We start from the raw sequence: 27,047 nt of genomic DNA, 5'->3' as shown, positions 1-27,047 counted from the left end.
AAATTAGGACTCCCAAAGTCAAATTCTTTGGAACAATCGTCATTTTAACCTGAGATTTCACAGTATTTGTCTTTGGTTATTTAATTCCTAAGCATTCACCCTAAATATAAAAATAAATGTAAAATATATTTACAAGGGAACCTGAAATATTTCAATAATGACTTGCTTAATCTCGGGGTTAAAATAAGATGTACATGATACTAAATTTGGATCCTTTTTGCTAGAAAGCCTTGTGTGCAAATATCTTGTGAACAATTTATACTGGTTTATGAATGTGGAGGGAAAAGATAGTGAAGAGCAATAGAGAAGAATGAAACAAAGCTGAGACCCTTTCATTCAATGTAAGCAAAGACCTCTAAGAGACAAAACTGGCAGATGCCTCTGGAACTGAAAGGTGGATGTGGCTGTATAGAAACTTGAAAAAAAAAATAGCAGTTATATTTGGATTTTTAAACTCTTAGATGTGTTTGCCACAAGCTTAAACTCACTGCATCTCTACATACCCTTTAGGTAGCTATCTCCCTCTAGTGGTGCATATATTTTAAAGAAGTTAACTACATAAATGAACCATCTTTATGAGGTACCCTGCTTATGGTATATATACCCTGGTATGGTTCTGAAGTTCACTTTATTTGTCTTACATATTCATTGTAATTTCTATTTTAAAATTCTACCTAGTTATTTCAGTGGTAATCTGACTTGCTCAATTAAACCATTTATCAAGCATGGAGATTTTGATGGGTATTTCTGCAAATCCATCACCTAACAAACTGCACAGATGATGGGCAGGCAGGAATTTTTTTAAAAGACTAGAATCACCTTATATGTATAAATTGGTTCTATATTTATACATGACTGTTCAATATATTTAGACCTACAGCACCTGAAAATTGAATTAGGAAGATAAGTTACAGTACCACAGCATCTGAGAATTATGAAATTTTAAAACTGAATGGTCCATATTGTGTCTCTTGTTTATCCGATTTAGCTACTTATTTATTCTGAGTTCCATGGCACCCATATGCTATTAATTTTGTTTAAAATTTATTTTGTACCAAGTACCGATCTCAGAATTGGGAATATCCAAGTTACAGTCAAAAGAACCTACATTCTAATAAGTCAGAGGTCAAAACACTTTTCCTGTAAAGGGCCAGAGTGTAAATACATTTGACTTTGCCGACCATGTGTTCACCATTGCAACTCTTCAACTTTACTACTACTTACTACAAACTTACTACTAAGTTTGGAGATCGCTGCTTTAAATGACACAGATCAATTGACACAAATCAATTGCAAAGTCCTACTTATAAAATCTAGGATAAACTAGATTCCTTTCCTTTTCTGCAAATTTAGAATAGAAACATTCATTAAATGCTTGCTCTGTGTGTGTGTGTGTGTGTGTGTGTGTGTGTGTGAGAGAGAGAGAGAGAGAGAGAGACTGCATGCACCTTTGTTTAAAATTGGATAATTAGGTTTCTACCCATATCAACTTTTCCAGGTACTAACAAGTTTTATTTGGCAGTTGACTTTGGGGACAGTAGTCTCTGGAGTGAGACAGGACCTTGTGAGAAGCTGGAAGCAAGCCTTATCATTGTGACAATGATGACAAGATAGAAACAGAAGCAGGAGCTACCACTGCTTGATGCCTGAGTCATGGTTGCTGGCAGCAGTACTTCCTACCTACAAATGATGAGCGGATATGTTTTCCAGGTTGTAATTATGACACCTTTGGCCTACTATTTGACTTTGCCATTACTTTCTGGCTTTAAAATAATCTTTCCTTCAGTTAAAAAAATTCAAAGGAGATTAACTCCTCATTACAGGTCTCTATTTTATCCTTCTCAATTTCTAGGTATTGAGTTGCGAGTGAAACCTGTTTGTTTTAATTTTTCACAAGAATCAGCTAGAACATTAAATTACAAATTAAATTTCGACATGTAAATGACACTTCTAAATTGTCCTTTTTCTGCCTCTTAACATTACTAGAGGCATGATGAGCCACATAATTTGAGAGGCCAGTGCAAAGAAAAGTGTGGAGTCCTTATTCAAAATTAAGAATTTCAAGATGGTAGCAGTGGAGCATTAACCCAAACACAGGGCCCTTCTCAGCACATGGCACTGCATGACGGCATAAGTTGTATGCTGTTGAAGCCAGTCCTTATTAGGAGTGTAAGTTTTGCACTTATTTATTTTTGATGCTTCCTTTAGTAAATTCTACATTCAGGAATGAGCAGACAAGGCTGGAGGCAAAATTCTTCCTATACCTATGTGAGAAGCATAGTTGAGTCACCTTCCCCACAGTGTCTGCACTTAATGACATGGCCTCTGGGGTATCAGAGAAGCTGTCTCAGGCTTATCTTGCTGGCCAGGCCTGGTGCCAATCACGAAATGGGCTTGGTGATACACCAATAACCCTCAGAACCAGGAAGTAAAACTACCTTCTGAGCCATGTAACTCCTCTCTCTTTTCTTCTCTATTCCTCCTCAAGTGCTCCTCGATTTAGCCAAGGATATACCCTTGAGAACTACTCAGAGTACCCTTATAAAGAGATACTTGCCTCCTTTTTTTCTTTTAATAAGCAAAGAGATAGAGTCCTAGGGACAGACACATTTCTTTATGATAAAAATACTAGAAATACTCATCCCCAGTTAAAAAGTACTTTGATTAAATGATATAAAATCAGACATTAAGCTTGATGTTTGTTTTTCAAAAATGAACAGTAATAACAGAAAAAAGACATTTTACAAACTTTAAAAAATCCACTGGAGAAATTAAATAGTCATGTGCTGACTAATTACATTGAATTTATTTCTTGACCCATAGACTGTTGAGCTTTATCTTGGTTCTACAAGTTATTAGCTGTGTGACCTTGAGCAACCTTCTTACTTTCTGCATGCCTCGGTATCCTCATATATCTCATAAGCTAATACTACAAACAATGCAAATGGGTTTAATGCATCTTAATAACTCAAAACTACTTTTAATCAAAGGTTTAATGCATCTTACTAACTCAAAAAGCTTACCATAATCTCATTTATGGTAAGCTTTCAATTATGGTTCTGATAATAGTAACTATCATCAGTATTATGTTGTCATTATTATCTTCTCCTCAATGAGTTTACAGTCTCAGAGAAAATATGATGTAGTTCAGTGCCTTGAACATAATGGCCATTCACTAAGTATTTGTTGAATGGGTTTATTTGTGTAAACTTTGTCGGACTTTTTTTAACAGTAGATGAAACATCCCTTGATATTAAATTAAGCCAAGTTGTTGATGAAAAATAACTCCATCTTTTAATGACTCCATTCACTATGAAATGTAAATAAAAAGAAAACTCTGTCCTCTTGTTTTAATATTTAGCAGGATGGAATTTAGTAACCCCTACGATTGGAGAACTTGAGTAAATAAGTTATCTGGATAACTATTTGGACAGTCTTTTCGCTCAGTTACACTGAAAATAAACTTAGTGATGCATACAGCCTAGTAGAACAAAATGACCTAAGGTCAGCAGTCAGTAACTTCCCAGTCCAAAGGAAACAGCTGGCTTAGGAATTGGGGAAACTCAAAATTTAATGAGTATTTAATTATAAGAAAACATACACCTTTTCCTCAAGTGTATGTGACCTTGGAGAGTTGTTTGAAGCACCCTCCAGAGACTTTTCTGCCAGTTTCCTAAATGATACCAAACTTATTCTATTATCTACAAAATAAATTTCAATATTTCTCGATGCTTCACCTCCTGCTCTATTTCTTCTGTCCATATATCATTGCGTATGCAAACAAATAAACAAGGTTAAAATCATCTACTAAGAAACATTTAGCCTCTGTAGCTTTGTCATTGATTGTACCCATTTATGACAGACAAGGATAAATATCTCCTATGTAAATATTTTTCAATGAGAAAAACAAACATTTTAAGAATTATGATTTACTTTTTAAGAATATAATTACATTTACAACACAGTAAAAATGAACACAAATTAAATAAATATATTTCTAGAAAAAAAGTTTTAAAACTAACAATCTTCAAATCTAATCTAGCTCATCTGGCAAGTTGAAGAAGTATAATAAAATAAGCCTAATATAATGAAAGTAACAATTCAGACTGTGATTTTATTTTTTTCAAAAGGTCAACTCCAAAATTCCAAGGGATGCTTATCACATATTAGGACAGCTAGCAGATATAAAATTGAATACTAAATAGTTCAATTTGCTTTTAAGTAAGCATTAAAAACTGAAAATATATTCAGTGTTGGTGTAGTGTGAAAGAAAAGGGTTATACTGATTTATAGTGATACTCATTTAATGTATTTTATGAAATACATACACAATGCGAAGTTGTCTGAAAAAAATCAAAAAGCATACGGGTCCTGAGCATTTGGATATTTACAGAATGTAAACTGATATTCCATAAACAAAGCCATGGATTATAGTCACAAATGCAATTTTTAAAAATTAAATATATATCATTCCATGTCTAAATACACCACTGTAATAGTTATAGCATTTATTTTTATGAGGTCAAGAAGGATGTGCATTTTTTCATAATTCAGAGTCAGTGAATTTACCTTTTACTTTCCATTTCTTCTTAAAATAAGAGTAGCTGAATATTATTAAGTACATGACTGAATTCAAAAAATTTAGTTCATCCTCAGTATTTTTGGGATATTCTAGTATAAACTTTTTCAAAAGTAAGAAGCATATTAGAGAAAAAAAATCTAAGTTTCTGCCTTTATTAAATTTATATATTTTCTCTTCCTTTCTTTTTACTGGGAATTAATTATAATGCTTAGAAATCTATTTCTCAGTATTGTCAACTTTATGAACCTATTTGCTTAAAGAAAACACATTCTAAGAAATGTGACAATTGATGAATGGTAGCATCTCATGTGTTTTGCTTTCTTTTTGTTTCTTGACACAATGATTGTTCAAATGAAGGCTATGGACAAACTGTACGTGATTATTAATGCATTCGTCATGTGAAAATTAGAATGCAATATATTTTTTCTAAGCAATGATATAATTATTAGCCAAATCCTTCTTTATTTGAATTTTAAGATTGTAATGATAGTGCTAACTTAATCGTTTTCTTTAAACATCACTTGCTTATTTATTAAGCTAGCTTTTAATCAGTAGCTTGAATGCTATGATTCTCTTTCACCATTTATTTTAGTAACTGAAAAAATATTGGAATTAATTCTTTGAAGTATCTTTGGAAAAATGTCTTCTGAAATGAATGGCTCACCTTATGCTCCAGGAAATGTTCTAAAATGGCAATTGTCCAATAATAACAATAATTAAATCTTAGGCCAAATTAACTTGGTTTATTTGAAGAGACAGTGTGTGAAGGTTCCTTGGAGCTGGTCAAACCACTGATAGAAAGAAGTGTTGAGTTATGTCTCTGTGCCTGTTTCTGGTTGATCTTCTTAAGGTAAGATTATGTTAGATTTTCTATTACTGGTTACAGTCAATGACGATAACTTACACTAACACATCTAGAGGCATCTTGTCATGTGTGGCTATTCAAATCTGGTTTATTTCTCATGATCTTGTTCACAGATGTTCCCAAAAAGTTATCATCTGAAAAATCTGAGATCACTGAAGAATCATGGTATAATTACCTTTGGTACACATATTTTTCCTCCCTATTATATGTTACTTCAACTGGCTCAGTGACCTGGAATTGCTTTATATCACCTTGGCACAAAATCTAAGAGAAGCAATAGATTACATTTAAAAATATTGTATGTTTTAATCAAAGACAGGACATAATGTTACAAGATGTTGCTAAAATAAGAGAACAGGGTGGAAAAACATTCCTATACCATGGCTCTGTATTTTTAAAGAAGCACATATTATACATATTATACAATGTGTTATATATTAAGTCATAATGTGCCAAGTATTATGTGCTACAAGGGCATTTAAAACATTAATAAAACTTTTCTGTGAAAACTGAAATCCTAGGTTAGTTTTATACATTTTCTGTTTCCTTTAGCCTCCAAATATGAATGTTATTTCTAATTAGGAACAAAATGTTGTTTTGAAAGATATTCATTTTATTTTGGCAGTCAAAATTAGTAGGTAATTTAGCCTGTAAATTAATTTAAAATGTACATGACATATTACAAATACATGATCTAGTGTAGCCTTATCCTAAATATTGGTGGAACTGGTTTAAATTATCTTTTACTTTTATCCACTTTTGTTTTTTTTTTAATCAAAAAAGCAAAGAAGAATATTGTAGAAATTATAGATGATGAATAGAAACAAAAAACTAAAATAGCAGATACTATAAACATTTAGAGGGATATACTTCTAGAAACATAATAGAAAAGCAATTTTGTTATGATGGCCTTTTGCCTGTTCCATAATTGATAACTCAAAAAAGAAAAATAGGAGATACTGATTACTCTAATTTTACTTAATTGATTGCATAAAGAATTACTTGATTATTAACATATTATTTTTAGCAGTATAAAATTTCTCAGTTGATATATTAAACAGAATTTATTGTATGGGGTTTCTATGATTTTAATTTATTGTACTCATCATAATGTTCTAACTCCATATTTATCTGCCTATTTCAATACTGTTAGGTGAATATGTCTGAATAATAAGAGAACACCTGCATTATTTGATTAAATAATTTATTTTATATTTTCTTTTACTAGAAACTTTTATAATTAATGAAAAATCCATAAAAACAACTTTAAGTCATGTCATTTTAGTATGTTAGTTCTATAATATTTTGGCTTTAATGTTTACATGCATAAACTATTTCCTTCGCACCTACCAAAATGTAAAACATTTTAGAATTTTTTAGGTTCTATAGAAGTTCATGCTTATTTACATTGGAAACTTCCTGATTTCAAAGCTGGTTGATTTATCCATTTATCTGAACATTTAATGGGTGCATTTCACTAGAAACCTACATTCTTCATACGCAACATTTAAAAAGGGATTTTGTTAACTCATACCTTAAATCATACATTGCAAAAGCAATTTTAACTATAACAGTTATCTGTAGAAAAAGGCAATTGTCTTTGAAATTTAATTTATTTCAATAGTACTATGCATAAAATATTTCGAGTCTGTATTTAGACTGATCTCCTTGGAAGTGCAATTGGAGAGTGAAGAATTTCCACAATTGTATGAATGATGCATTCGAAGAGCAAGTAATAATAAACAATCCAATTTTAAGTATACTAAAAATAAAGTAATTTAGCCTTTTGGTATTTCTTACTTATCTTCAGGAAAACTGTTTTCATAATGCATTTCTTATCCATCTTCCTTTTTGCTCACATTAATAATAAGTAAAAGAAGTGGATAAAAGTTCTGAGCACACAGAACATTTCAATTTCCAAATTCTTTGATCGTCTCATGATTTAAAGAGCTTTGCCCACTTGACTTATGTTAGCCAGTAATATGTTGACAAGATTGTAATTCTCATGGGTATTTTATAACTAAACTGAAAAAAATTTCAGTCAGACAACATAGAAAAGATACTTGCGTAGAAAGCTTGCTGCTCCTACATCTGCTCTGAGGAGAGTGAATCATGCGGCCTCTACTCTAATGACAGCTATTTGGATCACCAGTGGATCCAACTGGATCCACCAACTGGATCATCTGCCACTAAAATTAAGATCTGGTGAGTAGCTTATGGGGTGACCTGAATTGAAAGATTTGTCCAGCGGGACAAGGGTAAGTAATGGATTCACTAGATTATCTTTCTAGGAAAGTTGAATATACAACATATAGAAAGTATACCGTTAGTGAAAGGGATGACAGAAAGAAAGAGAGAGAGAAGAAAGGAAGAAAAGGAGGGATGAAGGGATGGAAGAGGGCAGGAAAGGAAGGAAGAGAAGAAACTCAAAACAATGGAGGAAGTGGGTATGTTTAGAAACGGCTCTTCATAACAACCCAACAAATAAAAACATCTGACCAACATGCTGTGATCTCTTAGATTTGGGGATATTTGCATAAAAGAAACTCCCTTTTCAGAGAAACTAGTAAGTCAAAGTTTAGAATGTTTCTTCTAAAACTTTCTTGGATTTCATAATACTTTTTACCTAGGCAATTGTTATAATGCCGACTCTCAACAATTGAAAATAATTTGATCAATCTGGTCAACACTCAAGAATGTTGCATTACTTTGAGAGTCTTTGCAGTATTTATAAGGAAATGCTTAAAGTGAATAAATTAATAACTGTGTTTGGTTTCAACTTGCATTCTTAATTTGCACAAAAGAATAATTTTTAGAACATTATAACATTTTATATTTGCATACAAGCAACCAATAGATTAATTATTCACTAAAATAGACCAAAGTCACCTACTTTTCAACCACTCACCGTATCATTCTGTTGCCTAATCCACATAGCCATCTAAATATTAAATAAAAGCTGTATTATTCTTTATAATTCTCATAAGTTTAAATATGTGGATAATTTAAATGGGCTTCCATGTATTTTTATTCCAATTTATTTATTCATTTTTTTGAGATGGAGTCTTGCTCTCTCGCCCCGGCTGGAGTGCAATGGCATGACCTCGGCTCACCACAACCTCTGCCTCCCAGGCTCAAGAGATTCTCCTGCCTCAGTCTCCCAAGTAGCTGGGATTACAGGCACCTGCCGCCATGCCTGGCTAGCTTTTCTGGATTTTTAGTAGAGATGGGGTTTCACCATGTTGGTCAGGCTGGTCCTAGAACTCCTGTCCTCAGGTGACCCACCCGCCTCGGCCTCCAAAGTGCTGGCATTACAGGCATGGGCCACAGCACCTGGCCTCAATTTTGATATTTTTCTAAAGACCCACTGCCATGTGCCAATACTCTGCCTGTTTTTAGTTGTTTTCTATGTTCATTCTTTACATTTTACATGCAATTTTTTTTTAGATTTTTGCTGAAAATAATTATTTATAAACTTTCTTTTCATTTCCTTCACATATACTTTAAGTAAAATAAAACAGAAACAACAACAAAACCAACAAGACTTCTGTTTTGTATATTTCTACTTCGAACTTTCCTTATTCCTTGAGCAACTTTTATCCTAGACAGGTGGATAGCACCAGTCACTGACAGGCAGTGACTGGCAGAATTCCACAAATCAAGTGACTGCTGTATGAAGGCAGAGGCAAAAGACTCCCTTTTACAGTTTTCTGCTCTCAGGCATCGAGTAGCCACTCTGAACTAAATATTTACTTTATGTTAACAAGCTCCAGCCCCCGGAAATTTCCTCCTATCTTTTTAAGTAGCTTCCCAAATGGCAGCCTGATCAAAGCAATCTAATATGGCTTAAGTGCCAGTGGTTGGCATTTTGCATTTTTTATTGCCTTCCATTTTTATCTACACAAAAATTGGTGATAACTAATATCCAGTTGATCTTTTTATTCTGGTAATAAAATGATAATACAAAGATCTTATTATCTACTCCAGACATCCATCAAAGTACATTTTTCAATAACATACTATGCGAAGTGTTTCTTCCCTATACCCAAGTCAAAAGCGAGGTTAAGTACTTGTCCTCAGATGCCCCGTTCTCTCAATATTTGGGCACTAGACTGCAAATACAAATTGAACTTCAGCCCTTGGTGCTTTGTTCACACTAATGTTAAATGTAATTTTGTTGTGTCTGCCTCTTAAATACACCATTTTCTGTGAGAAGCCAAAAGTACTTGGAAGGTCTGCTTAAATATTTTTTTAACCCCAAAGAGTTTTTATTCTTTTAAGAAGACAAGAAAAAAGAAAACAGAAGAAACAATACTGGAAATGGAGCAGTAAGAAGAGTGAATCTTAATAGAAAGAAAGGAAGTGCAAGTGGGTGCGAGAAGAGACAAATGTAATAAGGCATAAAGAAAGCCAAATAATGCAAATAAAACAAGCCCCAGAGATCATGAGTTTATTATATCTATTTTTATATGGATGCGAAAGTGTCCCTGAGGATGGGTGTGGTGGATCACACCTGTAATCCCAGCACTTTGGGAGGCCAAGGCGGGCAGATCACCTGAGGTCAGGAGTTCGAGACAAGCCTGGCCAACATGGCGAAACCCCATCTCTACTAAAAACACAAAAATTAGCCAGGCGTGGTGGTGCACGCCTGTAGTTCCAGCTACTTGGGAGGCTGAGGTAGGAGAATTGCTTCAACCTGGGAGGCAGAGGTTGCAGAGAACTGAGATTGCACCACTGCACTCCAGCCTGGGTGAGAGAGCAAGACTCCATCTCATAATGAGCAACAAGAAACTGAGATGAGTCTGGGATTGTATGCAGTCACACTCTGTAATCTGAAAGATCAAAACATACATTTGGCAGTGAAATGGCCATTATTCACAGAAACAGCTTTTTAAAGAAAGTACCCTATCTATATCTGAAAATAAGCTTTTATATTTTTAAATGAAAAGAGGCTCTCTTCTTCCATTTAAGGATGCTTGACAGCTTTTCTTCCCGGGGGGAAAATGGTAGCAATAAGGAATCTGACAGAGATGATACTTGGAATTCATATCTGCCCTTTCTCAGAGGAAATTTTAACAAAGGGCTGTGCCCTAGCATGTCCATGGAAGACTCTGTCACTGCATCTAAACTACTGACACAGGAGTGGCGGAAAAAGAAACATATCTGCCATCTCTTACAGTCCTGCAGATTTGAATACAGAAACTAGACCCTCGACCCTCCTCACCTACCACCCATTCTTCACTGGCAAAGATTAGACAGTCTGACACTATGCATATTTTTCATATAAAGTACAAATGCTGTAAACTTGGTGGTGGGGTAGGGAAAGATAAGATGACTATAGGAAACAACAGCACAATTTTAAGTAAAGGTAGAAAGGTGTTTCTGGGGAAGTTTGCATTCAAGCTTAATAACTTAAGAGTTTAATATTAGTTTTTAATGTAAGATAATCTTTTATGTTTTACTTTGTATATTTCTTGTGATCATTTTCTCAAAAGATATCAATTGAGGTATTTCATATTAAGTTCACAATACAGTTGATGTATTAGGTATGGTACAATTTTTAGAGATAATGGTGTTACTGGCTGTTATTTAATAAATGTACATTAATTTTCTCAGTCTCAGACAAACGTATGGCTCACAGAGGACACATGCAATACATCAGTCTTTCATTAAACTGCAAGTTATGCTGAGATACAGACATTGTTAATTTAGTTTTTATTGAGTACAAAATGCACTCCAAGTAGAAATCACTGCTCATTTCATCACTGTGTGTTAGGTTTGCATTATCTGGATTATAAATTCCTCCCTTTCCTCAAAGGCAAGTCTTTCTTATGGAACTTGGGTTTCTTACTACACCTGCCCCCTATTCCCAGAATAAAACAGAGACAAAGGAAATGAAAATGTTACCTGTTGATTGAATGTTCTTTCCAGTGACTGCTGTAAAGTTAAGGAATGTACAGTGCTGTCTGATGTGTACACTGGAAGCTCACAATCATTAATTGAATTTGAGTATCACATACTCATTAAAAAGGGAAAACAATTCACTAAACAGCAAAAACCTTTGTCCTCAAAGGTATTATTTTGTGGAATATCCAGAGGAAAAATAAGACTATTCTCAATACTAGAGTCTCATGATATAAGCCAAATGGCAAACGAGTCTAACAAGGGTAATTATACTATAAAGATACATTTGAAAAATCATTGATATAGCCACAGAATTCAGAATAACATGTTATTTGAATAATTTTCATTAACTGCTATAGTTTACAAAGTTACACTTTGTGTAAATTCAAAAAGGCATGCTTTCTTGCATGCTTCGTATACACAAAATAAAAAGAGTACATAAGGTAGAGGTCTAGATATAGTTGCAGTGAAACACAGATCTGACTTTGGCAGACAATATTTCGTGAGTTGCCACTTTGCCTGCATCTATGTCCCAGAGCTGAAAGCAAACTGGACCTGGTATTAGATGTGCAAATTGTGTATTCCTTTTAGGAATGCATAGAGGAGATAGAGTTGGAGAGGAGATGACATATCTTCGAAAAATTCTGCTTACGTGAGAGCTTTGACAGTTTATTTTCAGGAACTATTTTGTTTGAGATCTTTTTAAATGCTTGGGATATTGGTTATAATTTATTAACTTAATTTTTAATAAGTCATCATTCTGTTACTTTTTTATTGGTGTGATTGAGCAAACTCATTTTAATGTTATTTTAAAAAGAATATCAAATATATATGGATAGAATTATGACTTGTAAGAGGCATAGTGTTTGAAACAGTATGTATTTTATTAGGAAAATGGTCTTGTTTTTGCAAGCTTAAGGCTCTGTTTCAAGTGCCTTATCGCAACTTGAAAACATGGACAATGCTTTGGGGACTAGACTCCATCAACTCACATTCAGCATTGTTTCGATGAAATAAATTTTAAAACTCTTTGTTATGACAATGAGAGATTAGAAGTTTGTTAGAATCATTTTATTTAAATTGTTCATGACTTTGTGTTGTGATCACTGGAGATTTCTTAATGTGATGAGCACAACCTGGAAAGGAAAAACCTGAGCATTTATGTACAGAAATAAACAGGTTTACTCTTAAGATAACACTACAACTCAAAATAAAATCACAGTCCTTTTATCCTTTCAGATTTTCGTACAAATTCAAAGAAAACTCAGTCCATGCATCTTTTCAGACTCATCAGTTCGCATGCATGTCACAAATTTGAAGGGTTTTGGTTATTTTTGCAGAGATATGATTAGGATGTAAAAATTCATCATATAAACATTCTTAATGATCAAAGAAGAACATTTTAGACAAGTAATTTTTTTATGTATATGTAAAACTTTAGATGGGTTTAATAGTAACTCTCGAAGTAAGAGGAATTAACTTTTTTTTTCTGTATTTGCATTAAAACATAAAGACAAAAGAAAACAAGAACCAGAATATTTTCTCCTATTTAGTTATGAAGAGAACAACTGGAGTCCACAAATGCCACTTGCAGTATCTAAAGGTCTATAAGGTGCTGGCACATTCTGTTACAAAACACTTGTCACCTCTTTTTCCACATAGAGGTAGGAACTGCAGTGGGGAAGTCTTCAGCTGTACAAATTTTTAAATGAATTTTTACAACCCAGATGATGGACTGGTATACTTTAAAAGTGAGTTCATGAGTTTTATAAACACATTTCTCTTGCTCTCTCTCTCTCTCTCTTTTTTCTTGACTAGCTTATATCATAATGGAGGAATAACATTTTAAAAATTTTGAATAGGCACTTACTGGAATTACAGTTAATCCTGATACAATCTAGATGGGGAAGAATAGATGAAAAATGAAAATTCATCCTTCAAGGTAATAGCTGCAGACATCCAATAAAATTACAGTCCACCCTTCCGGGGACAGACACATGCAAATATGGCCACTCAGTATCATTATTCTTTACATACTTATAAAGCCCAGATGTATTGTTATAAAAGTTTACCATTGGAAACAACAATAGAAGTTTTTAAAAATGGCCAATTCAAACAAAGCTACATGGTGACAAATCTAAGTGAAGTAAAGAGCTGTTAAATGTCAAAGATGTTTGGCTTAGACTGGCTGCAACTTTCTCCCCATCTGTGAAAGAACATATCACTGTTTTCCGCAAAATGTAAAAGTGCTCCGTCACAATGGGGTACAGTGCAGGTTCAGCTAGGCTCAGGCATCTTGGACCTCTGAAATCTAATATCCCACAAAGGCCAACAGAATCCTTCAGAATTGCAGTGGTCAAATGGAAAGCAAGTTAAAATTATTCTTATCTTGCCCTAAAGGTTTTTACTTTGTTTTTAAATTTTATTTGCTTGGGCATAAAAAGGTAACTGCCAGATGTTGGCTGGATTCCATACCTTGCGTTAATTGGAGGAGGAAAGAAACAACTGTATGATTCCTTTAGAAACTCCAGTGGCTAAGGAGCAGTCATTATTCAAAGCACACAAGCCTATGCCTCTCTTAGGAGCTAACAATGCTATCTCTATGTAATAAGTGTCATGGTTCCCTTGATTTTCCTTTCTTGATTTTCCCTTTCTTATACCTGCTTTATATAAAAGCAGCTACTATAAGAACAGAACATCTGGTATGGGTAACACAAACTGTAATTATAGCAGTTATTTTTAAAAGACTATGGAGGATGTTTTCTATTTATTTTATATATATTTGTTGGTTTGGGTTTTATTATTTAACGCCTTTGGGGAACATAAAAAATATAAACCTAGATTCTGTTTCCATATAGCTGAGTTTGTCATGTGTCGTCAACCGCATCAGAAAAGTGGTTGCAAACAGCCAAGGACCAGCACCTACACACCTCTTTCTACAGAATGCTTTGCTGTTCGAAAATTCTCATGAGTGTTTCCACTTTAACAGGAGCTTTACTGCATGCAATTAGGCAGTTTTGATTGGCTTGTAATAACCTGTCATTGTCACTAGAGGGTACTCTAACAGAACAGTAAAGGAGAGTGCTCTGTGTTCTTAAAGTAGTATTTTTTAACCTTATTATTTAATTTCATTAATATTAATTAAATATAATTATATGCAATAAGATACCAATGGGATAATTTTATATTTTATGAGTTATCATTCTGCCCAGCACAATTTGAAAATGTAGGTGGGGTTTCACAAATGCCTTACGTCATCACATTTTATTACTCTTTTTTTTAGGTAAATCTACGTAGTTTCAAAATTTATTTTTCTCTCTCTGTTTATTCATTTCTATCTATGTGTGTTTAACACTGCCAAAAATACAGTAAAACCTCATTAATTTTGACTCCTCTTATTTTGAAACAATGATAACACTGCAAATTGGGCAGAATATTAATTCTTCCTTTGATATGAGCAAAACTCTCTTAAGAAAAAAAAAAAAGTTAAACTCATAAACAAGATTTGAAAAGCCAAGTTTGGGAAGAAAACTGATTTCCAGTACTTTATGTTGATGGCACAGTTTGCATAAAACAATGTGCTAATTATAATTAATTCTAATCAAACCACTAAAATCAGTCTAGACAGTCCTTTCCTTGATAAGACTTTCCAAGCTTATTATATTTTTGTGTATAAAAAATAAAAGCTGCTTAAACAAATTTTAAAATCTGCAGTTCAGACTTTTTCCTAATTCAGCCTGGTTTTTCCCCATAATTCATCCAGATTGGTGAGGTTTTACTGTAATGAGTCTTTCTTAATGCTACAATTAAGCAGGAAAGCATTATCTCTCTGTAGAAGAGCTTGTGTCTCTAGTGTTCTCATGGCTGTTTGCTAAGGGCCGCAGACTTTGGGCATTGAAGGGTTGTGGATCGCTATTTGATAGCAAAATACCACCACACAGTACTCCGAAACAGAAAAGATGGGGTACCACAAAGGTGACTATTCAAAGGAGAAGCCCATGGAGTCGAGTAAGAACAGCTGTTGACCTCAATAACAAAGCAGAAATTTGATATTTTGTGAAAATCTTTTCTAAATAAACATGTTTTTATTTATCTGCAAGGACATCACCTACAACCAATCTAAATGTTAGTGAATACATCAAAAGAAAATTCAGCTTGAGGCAACCTCAGGCTTAATCATTTATATTTTCAATTAACCTCACTGACAGACATGGCTTCTCTTTTAGGAACCCTCAGTGGTAGAAATCACAGAACAGTAAGTTATGTTAAACATAAAAAAATAAAAATAAAAAGATGCCCCCCAAAACCTAAAATTACTTTAAATGATGGAAATAAGACCGTTAAGTGTTTTAATTTTCCATGGCAAACAGGCTACTTGATCAATGTTTGCAGGCAAAATTGAACAAAAAGTAAAATAGTGTTAGTTCAATGGGGGAAGGCAGGTTGTTACCTAGATTGACCGTCAGTTTCACACGTCCTGCATCTAGCTCCAGGCGGAGGGTGTCAGCAGAGTCTCTAGAAGTGGTTGCCATCAGAATGCCATATGCACGCTGGGATCGGAACCGTAAGGAAACATCCTCAGCCTCCGTGTGCATGACTACGGGGAGCTGAATTTTCATAAACATGCTCCCATCATAGCTCAAAACCGTTGCCTCTAGAGATGGAAAATGAATATAATAAGTTCTTGGATGGTAGAGTGCATTAATACTTTAAAAAGGAAAAGGATCATTTATTATCACTTATTTAAGACTTCTAGAACAAAATACTACAAAATCAATTCATCTTCTTCAGAAATAAACAAAATTGTAAGCTGGAAAGAGAAGTCACAGTAGAGGACTTCCCTTGTGAGATATTTTCTAAAGCCCAGAAACAGAGATATCAGCAGTTTCTTTTTTGTTGTTGTTCCCATAGCACTTTCTACTTATAGCATTAATCATGTTGAATTTTGAGGGTCTGATTATGTGTCTCCCTTCTCAAGAGCAAAGATCATGTTCTTTTGTAGAGTCACAGTGTGGGCCTAGTTTGAAACACCAGCCAAGTTGCAGATTTTTTGTTGTTGTTGTATTTGTTTGGGTTTTGTTGTTGTTTCTTTGCTTGTTTGTTTGAGACAAGGTCTCTATTCCCAAGGCTGGCGTGCAGTGGCGGGATCTCACTGCAGCCATGACCTCCTGAGCTCAAGCAATCTTTCCACCTCAACTTCCTGAGTAGCTGGGACCACAGGCACATGACACCATGCCAGGCTAGTGTATTATTAACACTTTTTTTCTAGAGATGGGTCTCCCTTTGTTGCCTAGGCTGGTCTCAAACTCCTGGGCTCAAGTGACCCTCTCACCCAGGTTCCCAAAAGGAATCTGTGTCCAGCCTCCAGCAACTTTTCAATTCATGTTTATGTATGGTGAGCCCACTGACCAGTTCTGTGAAATTGGTCAACCTTGCCTAGGTCCTGAATTATTCATCTGCACAATAAGAGGTTACTGCCAGAAGATTTCTTAGGGCTTTGATCTGTCCTAAAAACCTGTAGTTCTAGGAGAAGTTACTATCATCATTTTTTCATAATCTCGGCCCTGATGGAACTATTTTTAAAAGAAAAAAAAAAAAAGAAATATGGCTTAACTACAGGAATTGGGCCAATACTTTACCAAAGGTGATGTTTGAAAAGAAGAAAGAAAAACTGATATTGCCAAACAACAGATAATGCTTCTTTTGAGCCATTATGTTTAGCAAGGTAATTTTTACAAAGGCTTAAACTGTTGCTTCCTTTTAAGTTTAATTTATAGAGGGGGAGTAACTTTAAATATTATCTATTAGCACAACCCTGGTGTCCTGAATATGTTGTCACCCAAAGCATAATGATGTGCCTTTGTTATACTAAATAAGCATGGGGGTGGGGCTGAGGAGCTTTTAAGTTTGTTTGTTACTAAACTAAGGTAGATGGCATCAATAGGGAAGTTGCTTAGTACTGTCTTAAAGACACAAAGAAATGAATAGAAAAACTGTTGATGACAACCTGACGGCTTTAAGAAATAGTCAGGGGCCGGGTGCGGTGGCTCAAGCCTGTAATCCCAGCAATTTGGGAGGCCGAGACGGGTGGATCACGAGGTCAGGAGATCGAGACCATCCTGGCTAACACAGTGAAACCCCGTCTCTACTAAAAAATACAAAAAACGAGCCGGGCGAGGTGGCGGGCGCCTGTAGTCCCAGCTACTCGGGAGGCTGAGGCAGGAGAATGGCGTGAACCTGGGAGGCGGAGCTTGCAGTGAGCTGAGATCCGGCCACTGCACTCCAGCCTGGGCGACAGAGCGAGACTCCGTCTCAAAAAAAAAAAAAAAAAAGAAATAGTCAGGACTCCTTAATGTTAAGCAGCATATGGCAGTGGAATATTGCAAAACAAGCATGATTCAGTTTGCTTTCTCATTGGTTCCAATAACTCAGGATGATACTTAATAAAGAAAAACTACCTGGAATTAAAATGAACCAGGAAATTCTCATTATTTTGCCTACTTGCACAGCATAGCAATTAACTGTACTGATACAACTGTGTTCAATATTGAGACTATATTCAGAGTTGTGGTTTTGCAAGTTTATCTTTCAGAAAGTCAATTATTGTTTCTATAAGACTTTAATCATTATTTGTTGTCATTATGGGATTAAGTGAGCATCCAGAGCCTCTCCAAGCACTGACTGTTCCAGGTCTCCCTGCTTAGGTTAGCTCCCTTCTCTTTTCCATCTACCTCTTTACTTAAGAGATCTCAGTCAACTCATATGCTCACTCCTCTAATATTTATTAAGGGTTCTGACTTCTCTCCTGAGCTCTAGCATTCACTGCCTATTGGAAATTTTCAACTGGATTATGATAGGTACCTTATTAAACTCTTAATTCACTCCCTTCAAAAATGAACAAACTCAAAACATGCTCCTTCCTCAGTCTTTTCCATCTCAGTAAATGTGATAAACCCATTGCTCTGACCTAAAGCTTTCTGATTTCTCTTACTCTCTCTGCCATGTCCAATCCATTTGCAAGTCTGCAAGTCCTACAGGCTCGAATTCCAATCCACATTCTGAATTGATTGCTGCTCACCTCTGCCACTAATGTCCCTCAGACTTTGCTCTCATCTCTCACCTACATCACTGTAGTAGCTCCCTCAACTGTGTTCCTATACACAGTGTATATAAGGAAAAAAGGAACTGTGTTCCTTTTTTTAACCTATAAAGATCAGTATGACCCTGGCCCCAGCCCATCTCTCTGGCCTCAGCTTTAAGCATGTCCCCCTTCTTGTTCAGTGAGCTCCAGATACACCAATTTCATGATCTCATTGAAGTGTTTGCACTTTTAGATCCCTCTGTTGAAAAATGTTTCACCCTAGATCTTTAAAAAGCTGGTTCTTTCAGCATTCAGGCCTCTGCTCAAATGTTACTCCAGAGAGGCCTGCTATCCCCTCCAGTTATTCAATATATATTCACCATTTAGTTTTGTTAAAATGACCATTTCTTGCTTGTATAGTATTATCTGTATTTGTCCTTTAGAATACAAGTACCTTGAGGGCAGAGATCAGTGTCTCATATGCATTGCTCTATCAGCAGCAAGTGCCCCCATGATGCCAGGCCCACAGCAGAGCCTCCATAAATATTAACTGAATCAATAATTGCACACACACACACAGTGAGCTAATTTCAATTTGAATACCAAGCTTACATAAATGCTTACCAAAGAAATTAAGTATTTATTCTGCTTATTGCAAGTGAAATCTAATTTCAGTAATGTGCATGAACAAAATATTTAATAAAGTCCACTTTGAAGGCCAAAATTGGGCTGAGAAGATAGGCTAGGGAAGTGTCTATTTGCCAAAATAGGGGCCTCATGGTTAGGCAATGCCCTAAGCACTGATAAAACAAAATATGGTCTTTCAAAAATACAGTGGTTCTATATCATATCATATTTTTTTTCCAATTAGGCAAGAAGTTTCTCAAATGGGAGTGAAATCCCAGTGGTCAAAGACCAGTGCAAATAACCAAATCGCTGTTGCTCAAAAAATAATTAAAACCTGAGTGTAAAGCTATAGTGAATTCTAGAGAGAAAAATGATTGTGATATAATTTTAAAAGAAATCTGATCTTTACTTTTGCTTTTCCTAAACTAGACAATCATGATCCATACCTGTAAAGCAACAAGTACCTGAATAAAAGGGTTAAAGCCATTATCATGTGTTCAGTTACTTTGGTATCATACAGATAAAATGATCAAAACAGTGTTTGTTGTCTCCTCTTTATTTAATCTGTACAACTAGGATCTATTATTCAATAATCATATTTTTGAAATAATCATATTCTTCTGGGAAAATTAGCTTAATTTGATTGAAAACTAAATAGGGGGCACCTCCTTTTAGAAATACAGATGACTGACAATGGATCATAAATGTAGTGTGAAATACAACCCAGAGAAAAAAAATAATCAGAATCATTAGCCTTTAACATTCTCCAAAAAGCTACAGGACTGAAATAACATAGTAAAGTAATAAAATTTGAGTGCCCCCGTGTGTCGTTTTAAATAATTCTCAATGTGAAAATAACTTGTTGATAAATGACAAATGAAAGTCTAAATTATTCCTCATAATTAGAGTTAATGTTTAATTAGACAAGAAATGGAAAATGCACAGGGTTGTAGTCTAGAGTTGCCAAATAAATGGTAAACAACATTCTGACATTTGAAGGTTATGCTATTTGGCAGCATCCTTGAACACTAGTAAAATTATTTCATCATTTAGAATATACAATAAATCTTTAAAAGGCTAATTCTAGTATAATACTTCCCACTGGGGGAGAAAAACAGTTTCAACTTTGTCTTCTATATCTCCTTCTCCCTTGTCATTAAGTTTGATAAATTTGCTTTTCTGCATTATTCTTTGTTGCAGTCTAAAGTGTACACCTGTACTCAGTTTTGCCGAAAGGCAGTCACATATTGTGATCAACGATGAAAATCAGACAGGGAGCCAAATTATATTGCTCTGACATCTGTCCCTCCATCTGTTAGAATTTAACGAACAGTATAAAGTAGATATCTGATTATATCAATGCTCTTATTCTTACACATGACTGAGAATAATTTTTATATGATCAAGTCTCCACAAATTCTCAGTTTTATTAAAAATAAAGCAGAAGAGAAGGTACTAAATTTAACTTTTATTCATTGAACATTATTTCTGTACTACTCTTTCTTATAGGATCAAAACATGTAAAACAAAATACTCTCTTCTTGTCTGCCTAAGTTAGCAAGTATTTTGTTCTTTCTTATAAACTCCTTTGCCCCCTCAGGCAGGATAAACATCTCCTATAATGTGATTGCAACATACTTTTTCCATGGTGAACTTTCTAAATCCAAGGAGCTGAACATGCTTTTTAATTACTTTGAATAATTATTTTCATAAATTATAAATTATCAATTTTTGCTCAATAATAAGAAAACAAGTTTAAAAGTTTTCTTAAAAAAAAAAATTGAAGAGTTGTCAACTCATATTTGATCAACAACAGCCTTATCTGATCAATGTGTGTCTGGAGAAGAAACTCAGTCAAAGCCCCTTCTTTTATATTGGAAACTCAGAGGTTCAGGCATGATCTTGTGTTAACTGAACTAGGGCATAATAGCCAGAAGCTGGACAGAAGCCAAATTTTGTGGTATTGAGTATGACAACCACCACACATGTCCTTTGCTGTCAGGAGGCACCCTAACGTGAGCAAGAAAATTAATTCTGAAAAGCAAAGGACTCATGCAATACACATGGGTAGTCCAGTAACAAGAACCATCCAAAAATGCATATAGCCAACCTGGAGACAAAGAAATCTGCAGAAACGTCCAGCCTCCTATCAGATAAAGACGTATGCTGAATCCCAATGATGAAGTTTGCTATAAAATTCTCATTTACAAATCTACATATGCTTGCTGATCCTTTTTCTAATCATTGCAATATATAAATATTTCTTCTCTCTCATCCTGGCTCGAAAAGTCTACAATTTCTATTTTCATTTTTGCCATATGTAGTAGCGGAATATTGCCACAGGGTGGTACACCACGCATATTTAACGGAAAGCTTCCGTAATATATGTGACAGTTGAGTTATACCCTTTTTTCAGTTTCACTTAACCAAGAGGCATCAGAATAACTGGCAGCTCTCTGAGTGATTAAAATTAAAACAAAACCTTAAATCATGCAAGTCCGCTAATCTCATATTATGCCTAACTGTATTATACCTTGCAAGCTTTGTTCATTGTTCATCCTTTTGGCAATTTCTGAAAACAAAACTAAACAAACAAACTAAAATTGGGAGGAAAAATGCAAAGAGGAAACTTATAAAGAATATACACCATACGAACTAAACTATACAGAAATAGCTAAGTTGTACTGACAATTCACAGAAATTGCAGTTAGCTACTATCATAAAGAGAATGAATATATCTATATCTATGTGATAACATATCCATCTATTGACCCATCTAATTCTCATGACACACAATAATAATAGCATATGGTAAGTGGTTTAATATATGATTACTATATTACTGTTAAATATTTATATTTTTAATATTAATCATAGAACTAATAAGTTGATGTACCTCCTTTTTAAGATAAATAACCAAAATCAGATTTCAATTTTGGGTTTCACAAAACAAGCCCTCTTTTTCCTAGGAGGTTTTAGGCAAGCTGAATTGAACTATTTCAGGAATAAAAAAGGAAAACAATAAATATTCATAGCTTAAAAATAGATGCCAGGTACTTTTAGGCTAAATATGTAATAAAGGAATGCTATTTGTAGCAGGTGAGGACAATGGAACAACTCATCAGTATTTTTTCATATTGATTTTTAGCTCCATTGTTGAAAATAAGTGACAATGGGTGCAGTGACTACAGCATTTGTCTGAAACACTGGGTCGATGGAAGAATAAGCTTAGAACTATTTGTTCTGTTATTTATTCCTTTAGCCCGTTCTGCGGATCAACTGGGATGGCTATTACCCTTCAGTTTTCTTTGAATCCTCATTCCTTTCATTTTATAGGGTGAGAAAAATAAAAATAAAATGTAGGTTTGCCTCCAATTAGAAAAAGAGAGGCGGCACTTGCTCAGAACTTCAATAGGCACAGCTAAGCCGTAATAGCAAATGGGTAAATGAATCCTCTGCAGTTGGTTAGGTCCTAGCCAAAGGTAAGTACTTTTTCTATTAGGGTACACTTCGAGAAACATTGGTGTACCTTAGGTGATTGAAAGTCAGCTTACTTTTCAGAGAGGATATTGCCTCTTTTGTAAGTTGACTGAAGTGAAATGAACAGGCTAACTTAAGTCTCACCCAGTTGGGTCAGGGAAGTTGCAACTAATAGCTTAGCTTGCCTCAAATGCTATTTCTTACCATGGGTATTAGCACTAGAAGCCATAGGTATGTCTAAGTCACGCCTCTTTTACTGTCTAATGTTCTGAAGTTAAAAACTGGGCATAAAAATAGCAGTTATTGTCTATAATACATCTTAGGCTCATACTCTAGAGGATACTAAAGATTCAAGTTTCTATTCCTGCAATATACTGAAGAGCTGTGTCCTTTCGGAAACAAGTTCTTTGAAAAACATTAAGAGCTCATTAGTAATCCACGTCAGGTATGGCTGCTCAGCTTGCAAACAGAGTTTACTTCAGTAGAGTATGCATTATGTTTCAATGGTCAGTACAGGTTTGAGGTCAACATTTAATACACTTTTAATCTCAGGGAGTTTGCTGTTGGGGTTTTAGAATCCTACCTCTCTCACAGGACCTGCCAAGATAGCCTGTTCCGGAACAATCACAGACATATCTGTTCCACCCATCCCTGCACATGCCATTGTTTTTGCAAGGGTTGCTAAGGCACGGTTTTGCTGTTTCCCTTGAGCAGGAGGGCTTCACTCCAGCAGTACTTTGAACTTCAGCCATTTGCCGGATATCTTTGCTTTGGCCATCGATGAACAAATCCCTGATGCAGCCCACGTAGCCATAGTTGAGCAGAGCAGTCCACACCTCGGTGGGGAAGACAAGGCCAGCTTTATTTTCTGGCAGGCCCCCCAGGTACAACTCATCATCCAGGTCCAGAATCTCACTCTCACCAGGAGCAGTGTAGGGAGTACGCAATGTGTTGACAGAAATGGTACCTATTGCAAAGAGAGGACAATGCACAGGTCTTTAAAAAGCACCAATGTGTTATAATTATCTTTCTGTCTTTCATCTGCTTAATGGTTAACTCTTTGAAAGCAGAGAATTATTATTATTCTTTCTATCCTCACATTCTGATATTTCCTAGAGAAATTAAGAAACCCGTGGTATTAAGAAACTTTAGAAATAAAACAGACTAAATGGTTCCATTTGAATTTGAGAATGAAAACCAAAGCATACAACCAACAAATAGTGTTTGAGAGCCTCTAACAGTTCAGCCAATGCATGGATACATACATTAAAAATTAAGAAACTATCATTTCATATCAGCCTCTAGAAGAAAGTCAGATTCCTCTTGGTTAGTGCTTGTTTTCAAAGCTAATATCCAACTGCAAACCAAGGAAAGATTTTATGTTCCTATTTCAACTGACTTGATTACTCTGATTGAGCGCAGTAGTTTCACAGATTACCTGTGTCAAAACCTGACTTCATCACTCCTTGCTGTATGAACCTATTGATTAACTTACAGAGTTTTGTTTCCCTTATTCATAATATGGGCATAATAATATTATCTACCTCATAGGGTTGCTCTTATTGTTACAAAAAATAATACTAGTAATGTACATGGTTTATAATAAGTACTGTATAAATGTTTGTTATTATATTTCAGTGAAATAATCAAGTAAAATCAGTTGCTTCCTTATTTTTAAACCAAGCTAGTTATTTATTTAAATTAATAAGGATTTCTTTCTCTCACTCCAAATGTTAAGGAGAAAAAATCTGTTGGTTTATAAATACAAAGGGCTCTAAGTCCTAAGTATGGAATAACCAGGTATTCATCTACATGGGATCATTTGAGGGTCACAGAAAAAATATTAGTGGAACCCATGAACAAAAAGAAAGATAGAAAGCACATTCCTGATCAAAACCTGCATGCAAACTGCAGATTACCAAAAATTCCACTGATACTCTATCTTCAGAAAGACCTTTGTACAAATGCAACTATGATACCTGGACAGAACACCACAAGGCCCCACAACCACATTATCCCAGATTTATTTTTCAGCTCCAGATTATAAGGCAGGATAGCAAGAGTCTGATGAGAGAGAGAGAGGATGAAAAAAGGTGTGATAGTATGCTGGGGCATGGGCATAGAACCTCAGGTATTTAGGGAAGAGATATAAGAGAGATCTGGAGATGGGAGGGGTGATACAGAAGTAAGGACAAAAGAGGAAGTGGAGGGTGAGTAGGGTGTGTGTAGGGAGATGCATTTTAGTTGCTACACAGAATACCAAAGGCCCGCCCCAAGTGAAAACACTTATCTAACTAAGGATGTAAAACTGCGGGCCCCGATGTTGTGCCCAGGAGTATTCCAAATCCCAGCAGAAGGGTCCCCTTCAATCTGTGCAGTGTAATGGGATCTGTCTTTGTGAGGGAGAAGGGCATGGAAGCCACTGACAAAGACTGCTCAGGTGGCCGAGTCATTAAGAGGATATTTGGCTCTCTAGACTTTCAGAGAAAGAAAAGGGAAAAGCTCCTAGGGGAGAAACACTCAAAGGCATTGCTATTTTGGCCTTCCAATGAGGGAAGCAAAATAGAGATTTCCTGGGGAAGCAGCTAAAAGGGAAAAGGACAAAGTATTCATTTTTACTGTTCACATTTGTACAAGTGTCTAGAAGAAAACTCTCATTTAGGAACATATGGGAATCATCCAATCCTATTTAGAAAAATATAAAGCATGGCATTTTGGGGAAATACAATTTATAATATTGAGAGGGAATGGTGACTCTTCTATTTCAAAAGGAATGATCATTACATGCATTTTTAAAGCATCATTTTGTATACAGCACTATTCAAAATACCTAAGAAGTGAATAAACACATGGTCCCTATCCTCTGCAGTGCTAATGAAAGCTAGAATATGATGAGAAAGAGTGTCTTTTAATGACAAAAGGAAAGGTGGGCACTTTAAAAAAAGAAACTATTATCACAGAAAGCAAAGAGTTACATGCAATGAACAAAGTGTCATGTACTTTTTTTTTTTTTTCTTTTCTGAGACAGAGTCTTACTCTGTCACACAAGCTGGATTGCAGTGGCAGGATCTTGGCTCACTACAACCTCTGCCTCCTGCTTTAAACAATTCTCATACCTCAGCCTTTCAAGTAGCTGGGATTACAGGTTTACGCCATCACAGCCAACTAATTTTTGTATTTTTAGTACAGATGGAGTTTTGCACTGTTGGCCAGGCTTGTCTTGAATTCATAGCCTCAAGTGATTCACCCACCTTGGCCTCCCAAAGTGATAGGATGACAGGCGTGAGCCACCGCGCCCAGCCAATGTGACATGCTCTTAAATAAAAGAGAGAGGGATGCTACTCTATTTTCCAATTAGTTCAATAAGGCTTCCTAAAAGCAGTAGAATTTTTGAGGATTTGATGAAATGACACAGAACTTAGCAAAGGAACAATGACTAATTATTCCAAGTGTGGTGATATATTCATATATATATATATATAACATATATGTATGTATGTATTCCCATATGCTCTTTTTATTCAGCTCAGAAGGGGAAAAAAGCCCTTGGAAAGGCTGTGCTGTCCTTACTCAGGGTATTGTAATTCTGACACTAAGAGAACTCCTGGAGGACTCCTGAGACAAGGAAATTCATTGACTTCCACGCTCACTTTCTCCCCCTATTCCATGTAGTTTCCATACCTTGGTACACTGTGTCTGCACTCACTCTCGGGGCAGAACTGCTGCCAGGCGGTTTAGACAATCATTTATGACAGTTTGTCTGACAGTAAGGATGGAGTAATTGTGTCTCTTGACTTTTATTTATGGTGTGTTAGTGCTTGCTTTGAGCAAAGTATTGTAAGAAAGTTCAAATAAGTTATTTTATTAATGTGCTTGATGATATAGACAGGGTAAGATTTTTACAGTAACTTTATCATTAGACTACAGTTTTCTGAACACAGTCATAAAGACCACAATTTTCAAATATCCCAGTGCACACTTACATAAACACACACACACACACACAGAAACAAATGTTTAAAAGAGAAAAAAAAATTAACTCTACGGCCTCTGAAACACTTTGATATTTTATCTCTCATTATATCATTTTATTAAATAAAATGCTGGACCATCAATGGATTTTAGCACCAGCTAAAATGTTGTAACCCACGGTACAAAAAAATAACTAAATAAAAAACAAGAACAGATTTAAGGGTTACTATCATAAAGAGTAAGTTTTTCCCATAGTTCCTTATTTTCCCTTTGAGAGGCAATTTTAGAGTTCTCATAGAAAGAACAAGCAGGCCAGGCATGGTGGCTCATGCCGGTAATCCCAGCACTTTGGGAGACCGAGGTGGGTGAATCACCTGAGGTTGGGAGTTTGAGACCAGCCTGACCAACACGGAGAAACTCCATCTCTACTAAAAATACAAAATTAGATGGGCACAGTGGTGCATGCCTGTAATCTCAGCTACTCGGGAGGCTAAGGCAGGAGAATCGCTTGAACCCGGGAGGCAGAGGTTGCAGTG

The 27,047-nt window shown here is 35.3% G+C and overlaps 1 protein-coding gene across 5 annotated transcripts in view; it reads right to left on the bottom strand.

Moving 5' to 3' along the window:
- NRXN1 (neurexin 1) overlaps nucleotides 1–27,047 on the bottom strand; it is a 1,138,235-nt gene that overhangs the window by 618,585 nt on the left and 492,603 nt on the right. For all 5 annotated transcript variants that reach the window (XM_011961493.1, XM_011961492.1, XM_011961491.1 and 2 more), the window contains 3 exons: nucleotides 23,123–23,506; nucleotides 15,802–16,005; nucleotides 13,222–13,248 (listed from right to left, as the gene is read on the bottom strand). In XM_011961493.1, the coding sequence (XP_011816883.1) occupies nucleotides 13,222–13,248; nucleotides 15,802–16,005; nucleotides 23,123–23,506 (615 nt within the window). The remainder of the gene's footprint in view (nucleotides 1–13,221; nucleotides 13,249–15,801; nucleotides 16,006–23,122; nucleotides 23,507–27,047) is intronic.

The sequence above is a fragment of the Colobus angolensis genome, unplaced genomic scaffold (assembly GCF_000951035.1).
Source record: "Colobus angolensis palliatus isolate OR3802 unplaced genomic scaffold, Cang.pa_1.0 Scaffold558, whole genome shotgun sequence".
NCBI lineage: Eukaryota > Metazoa > Chordata > Mammalia > Primates > Cercopithecidae > Colobus > Colobus angolensis.
Note: the sequence above shows the minus strand (reverse complement) of the source record. Positions and strands in the feature narration are given on the sequence as shown.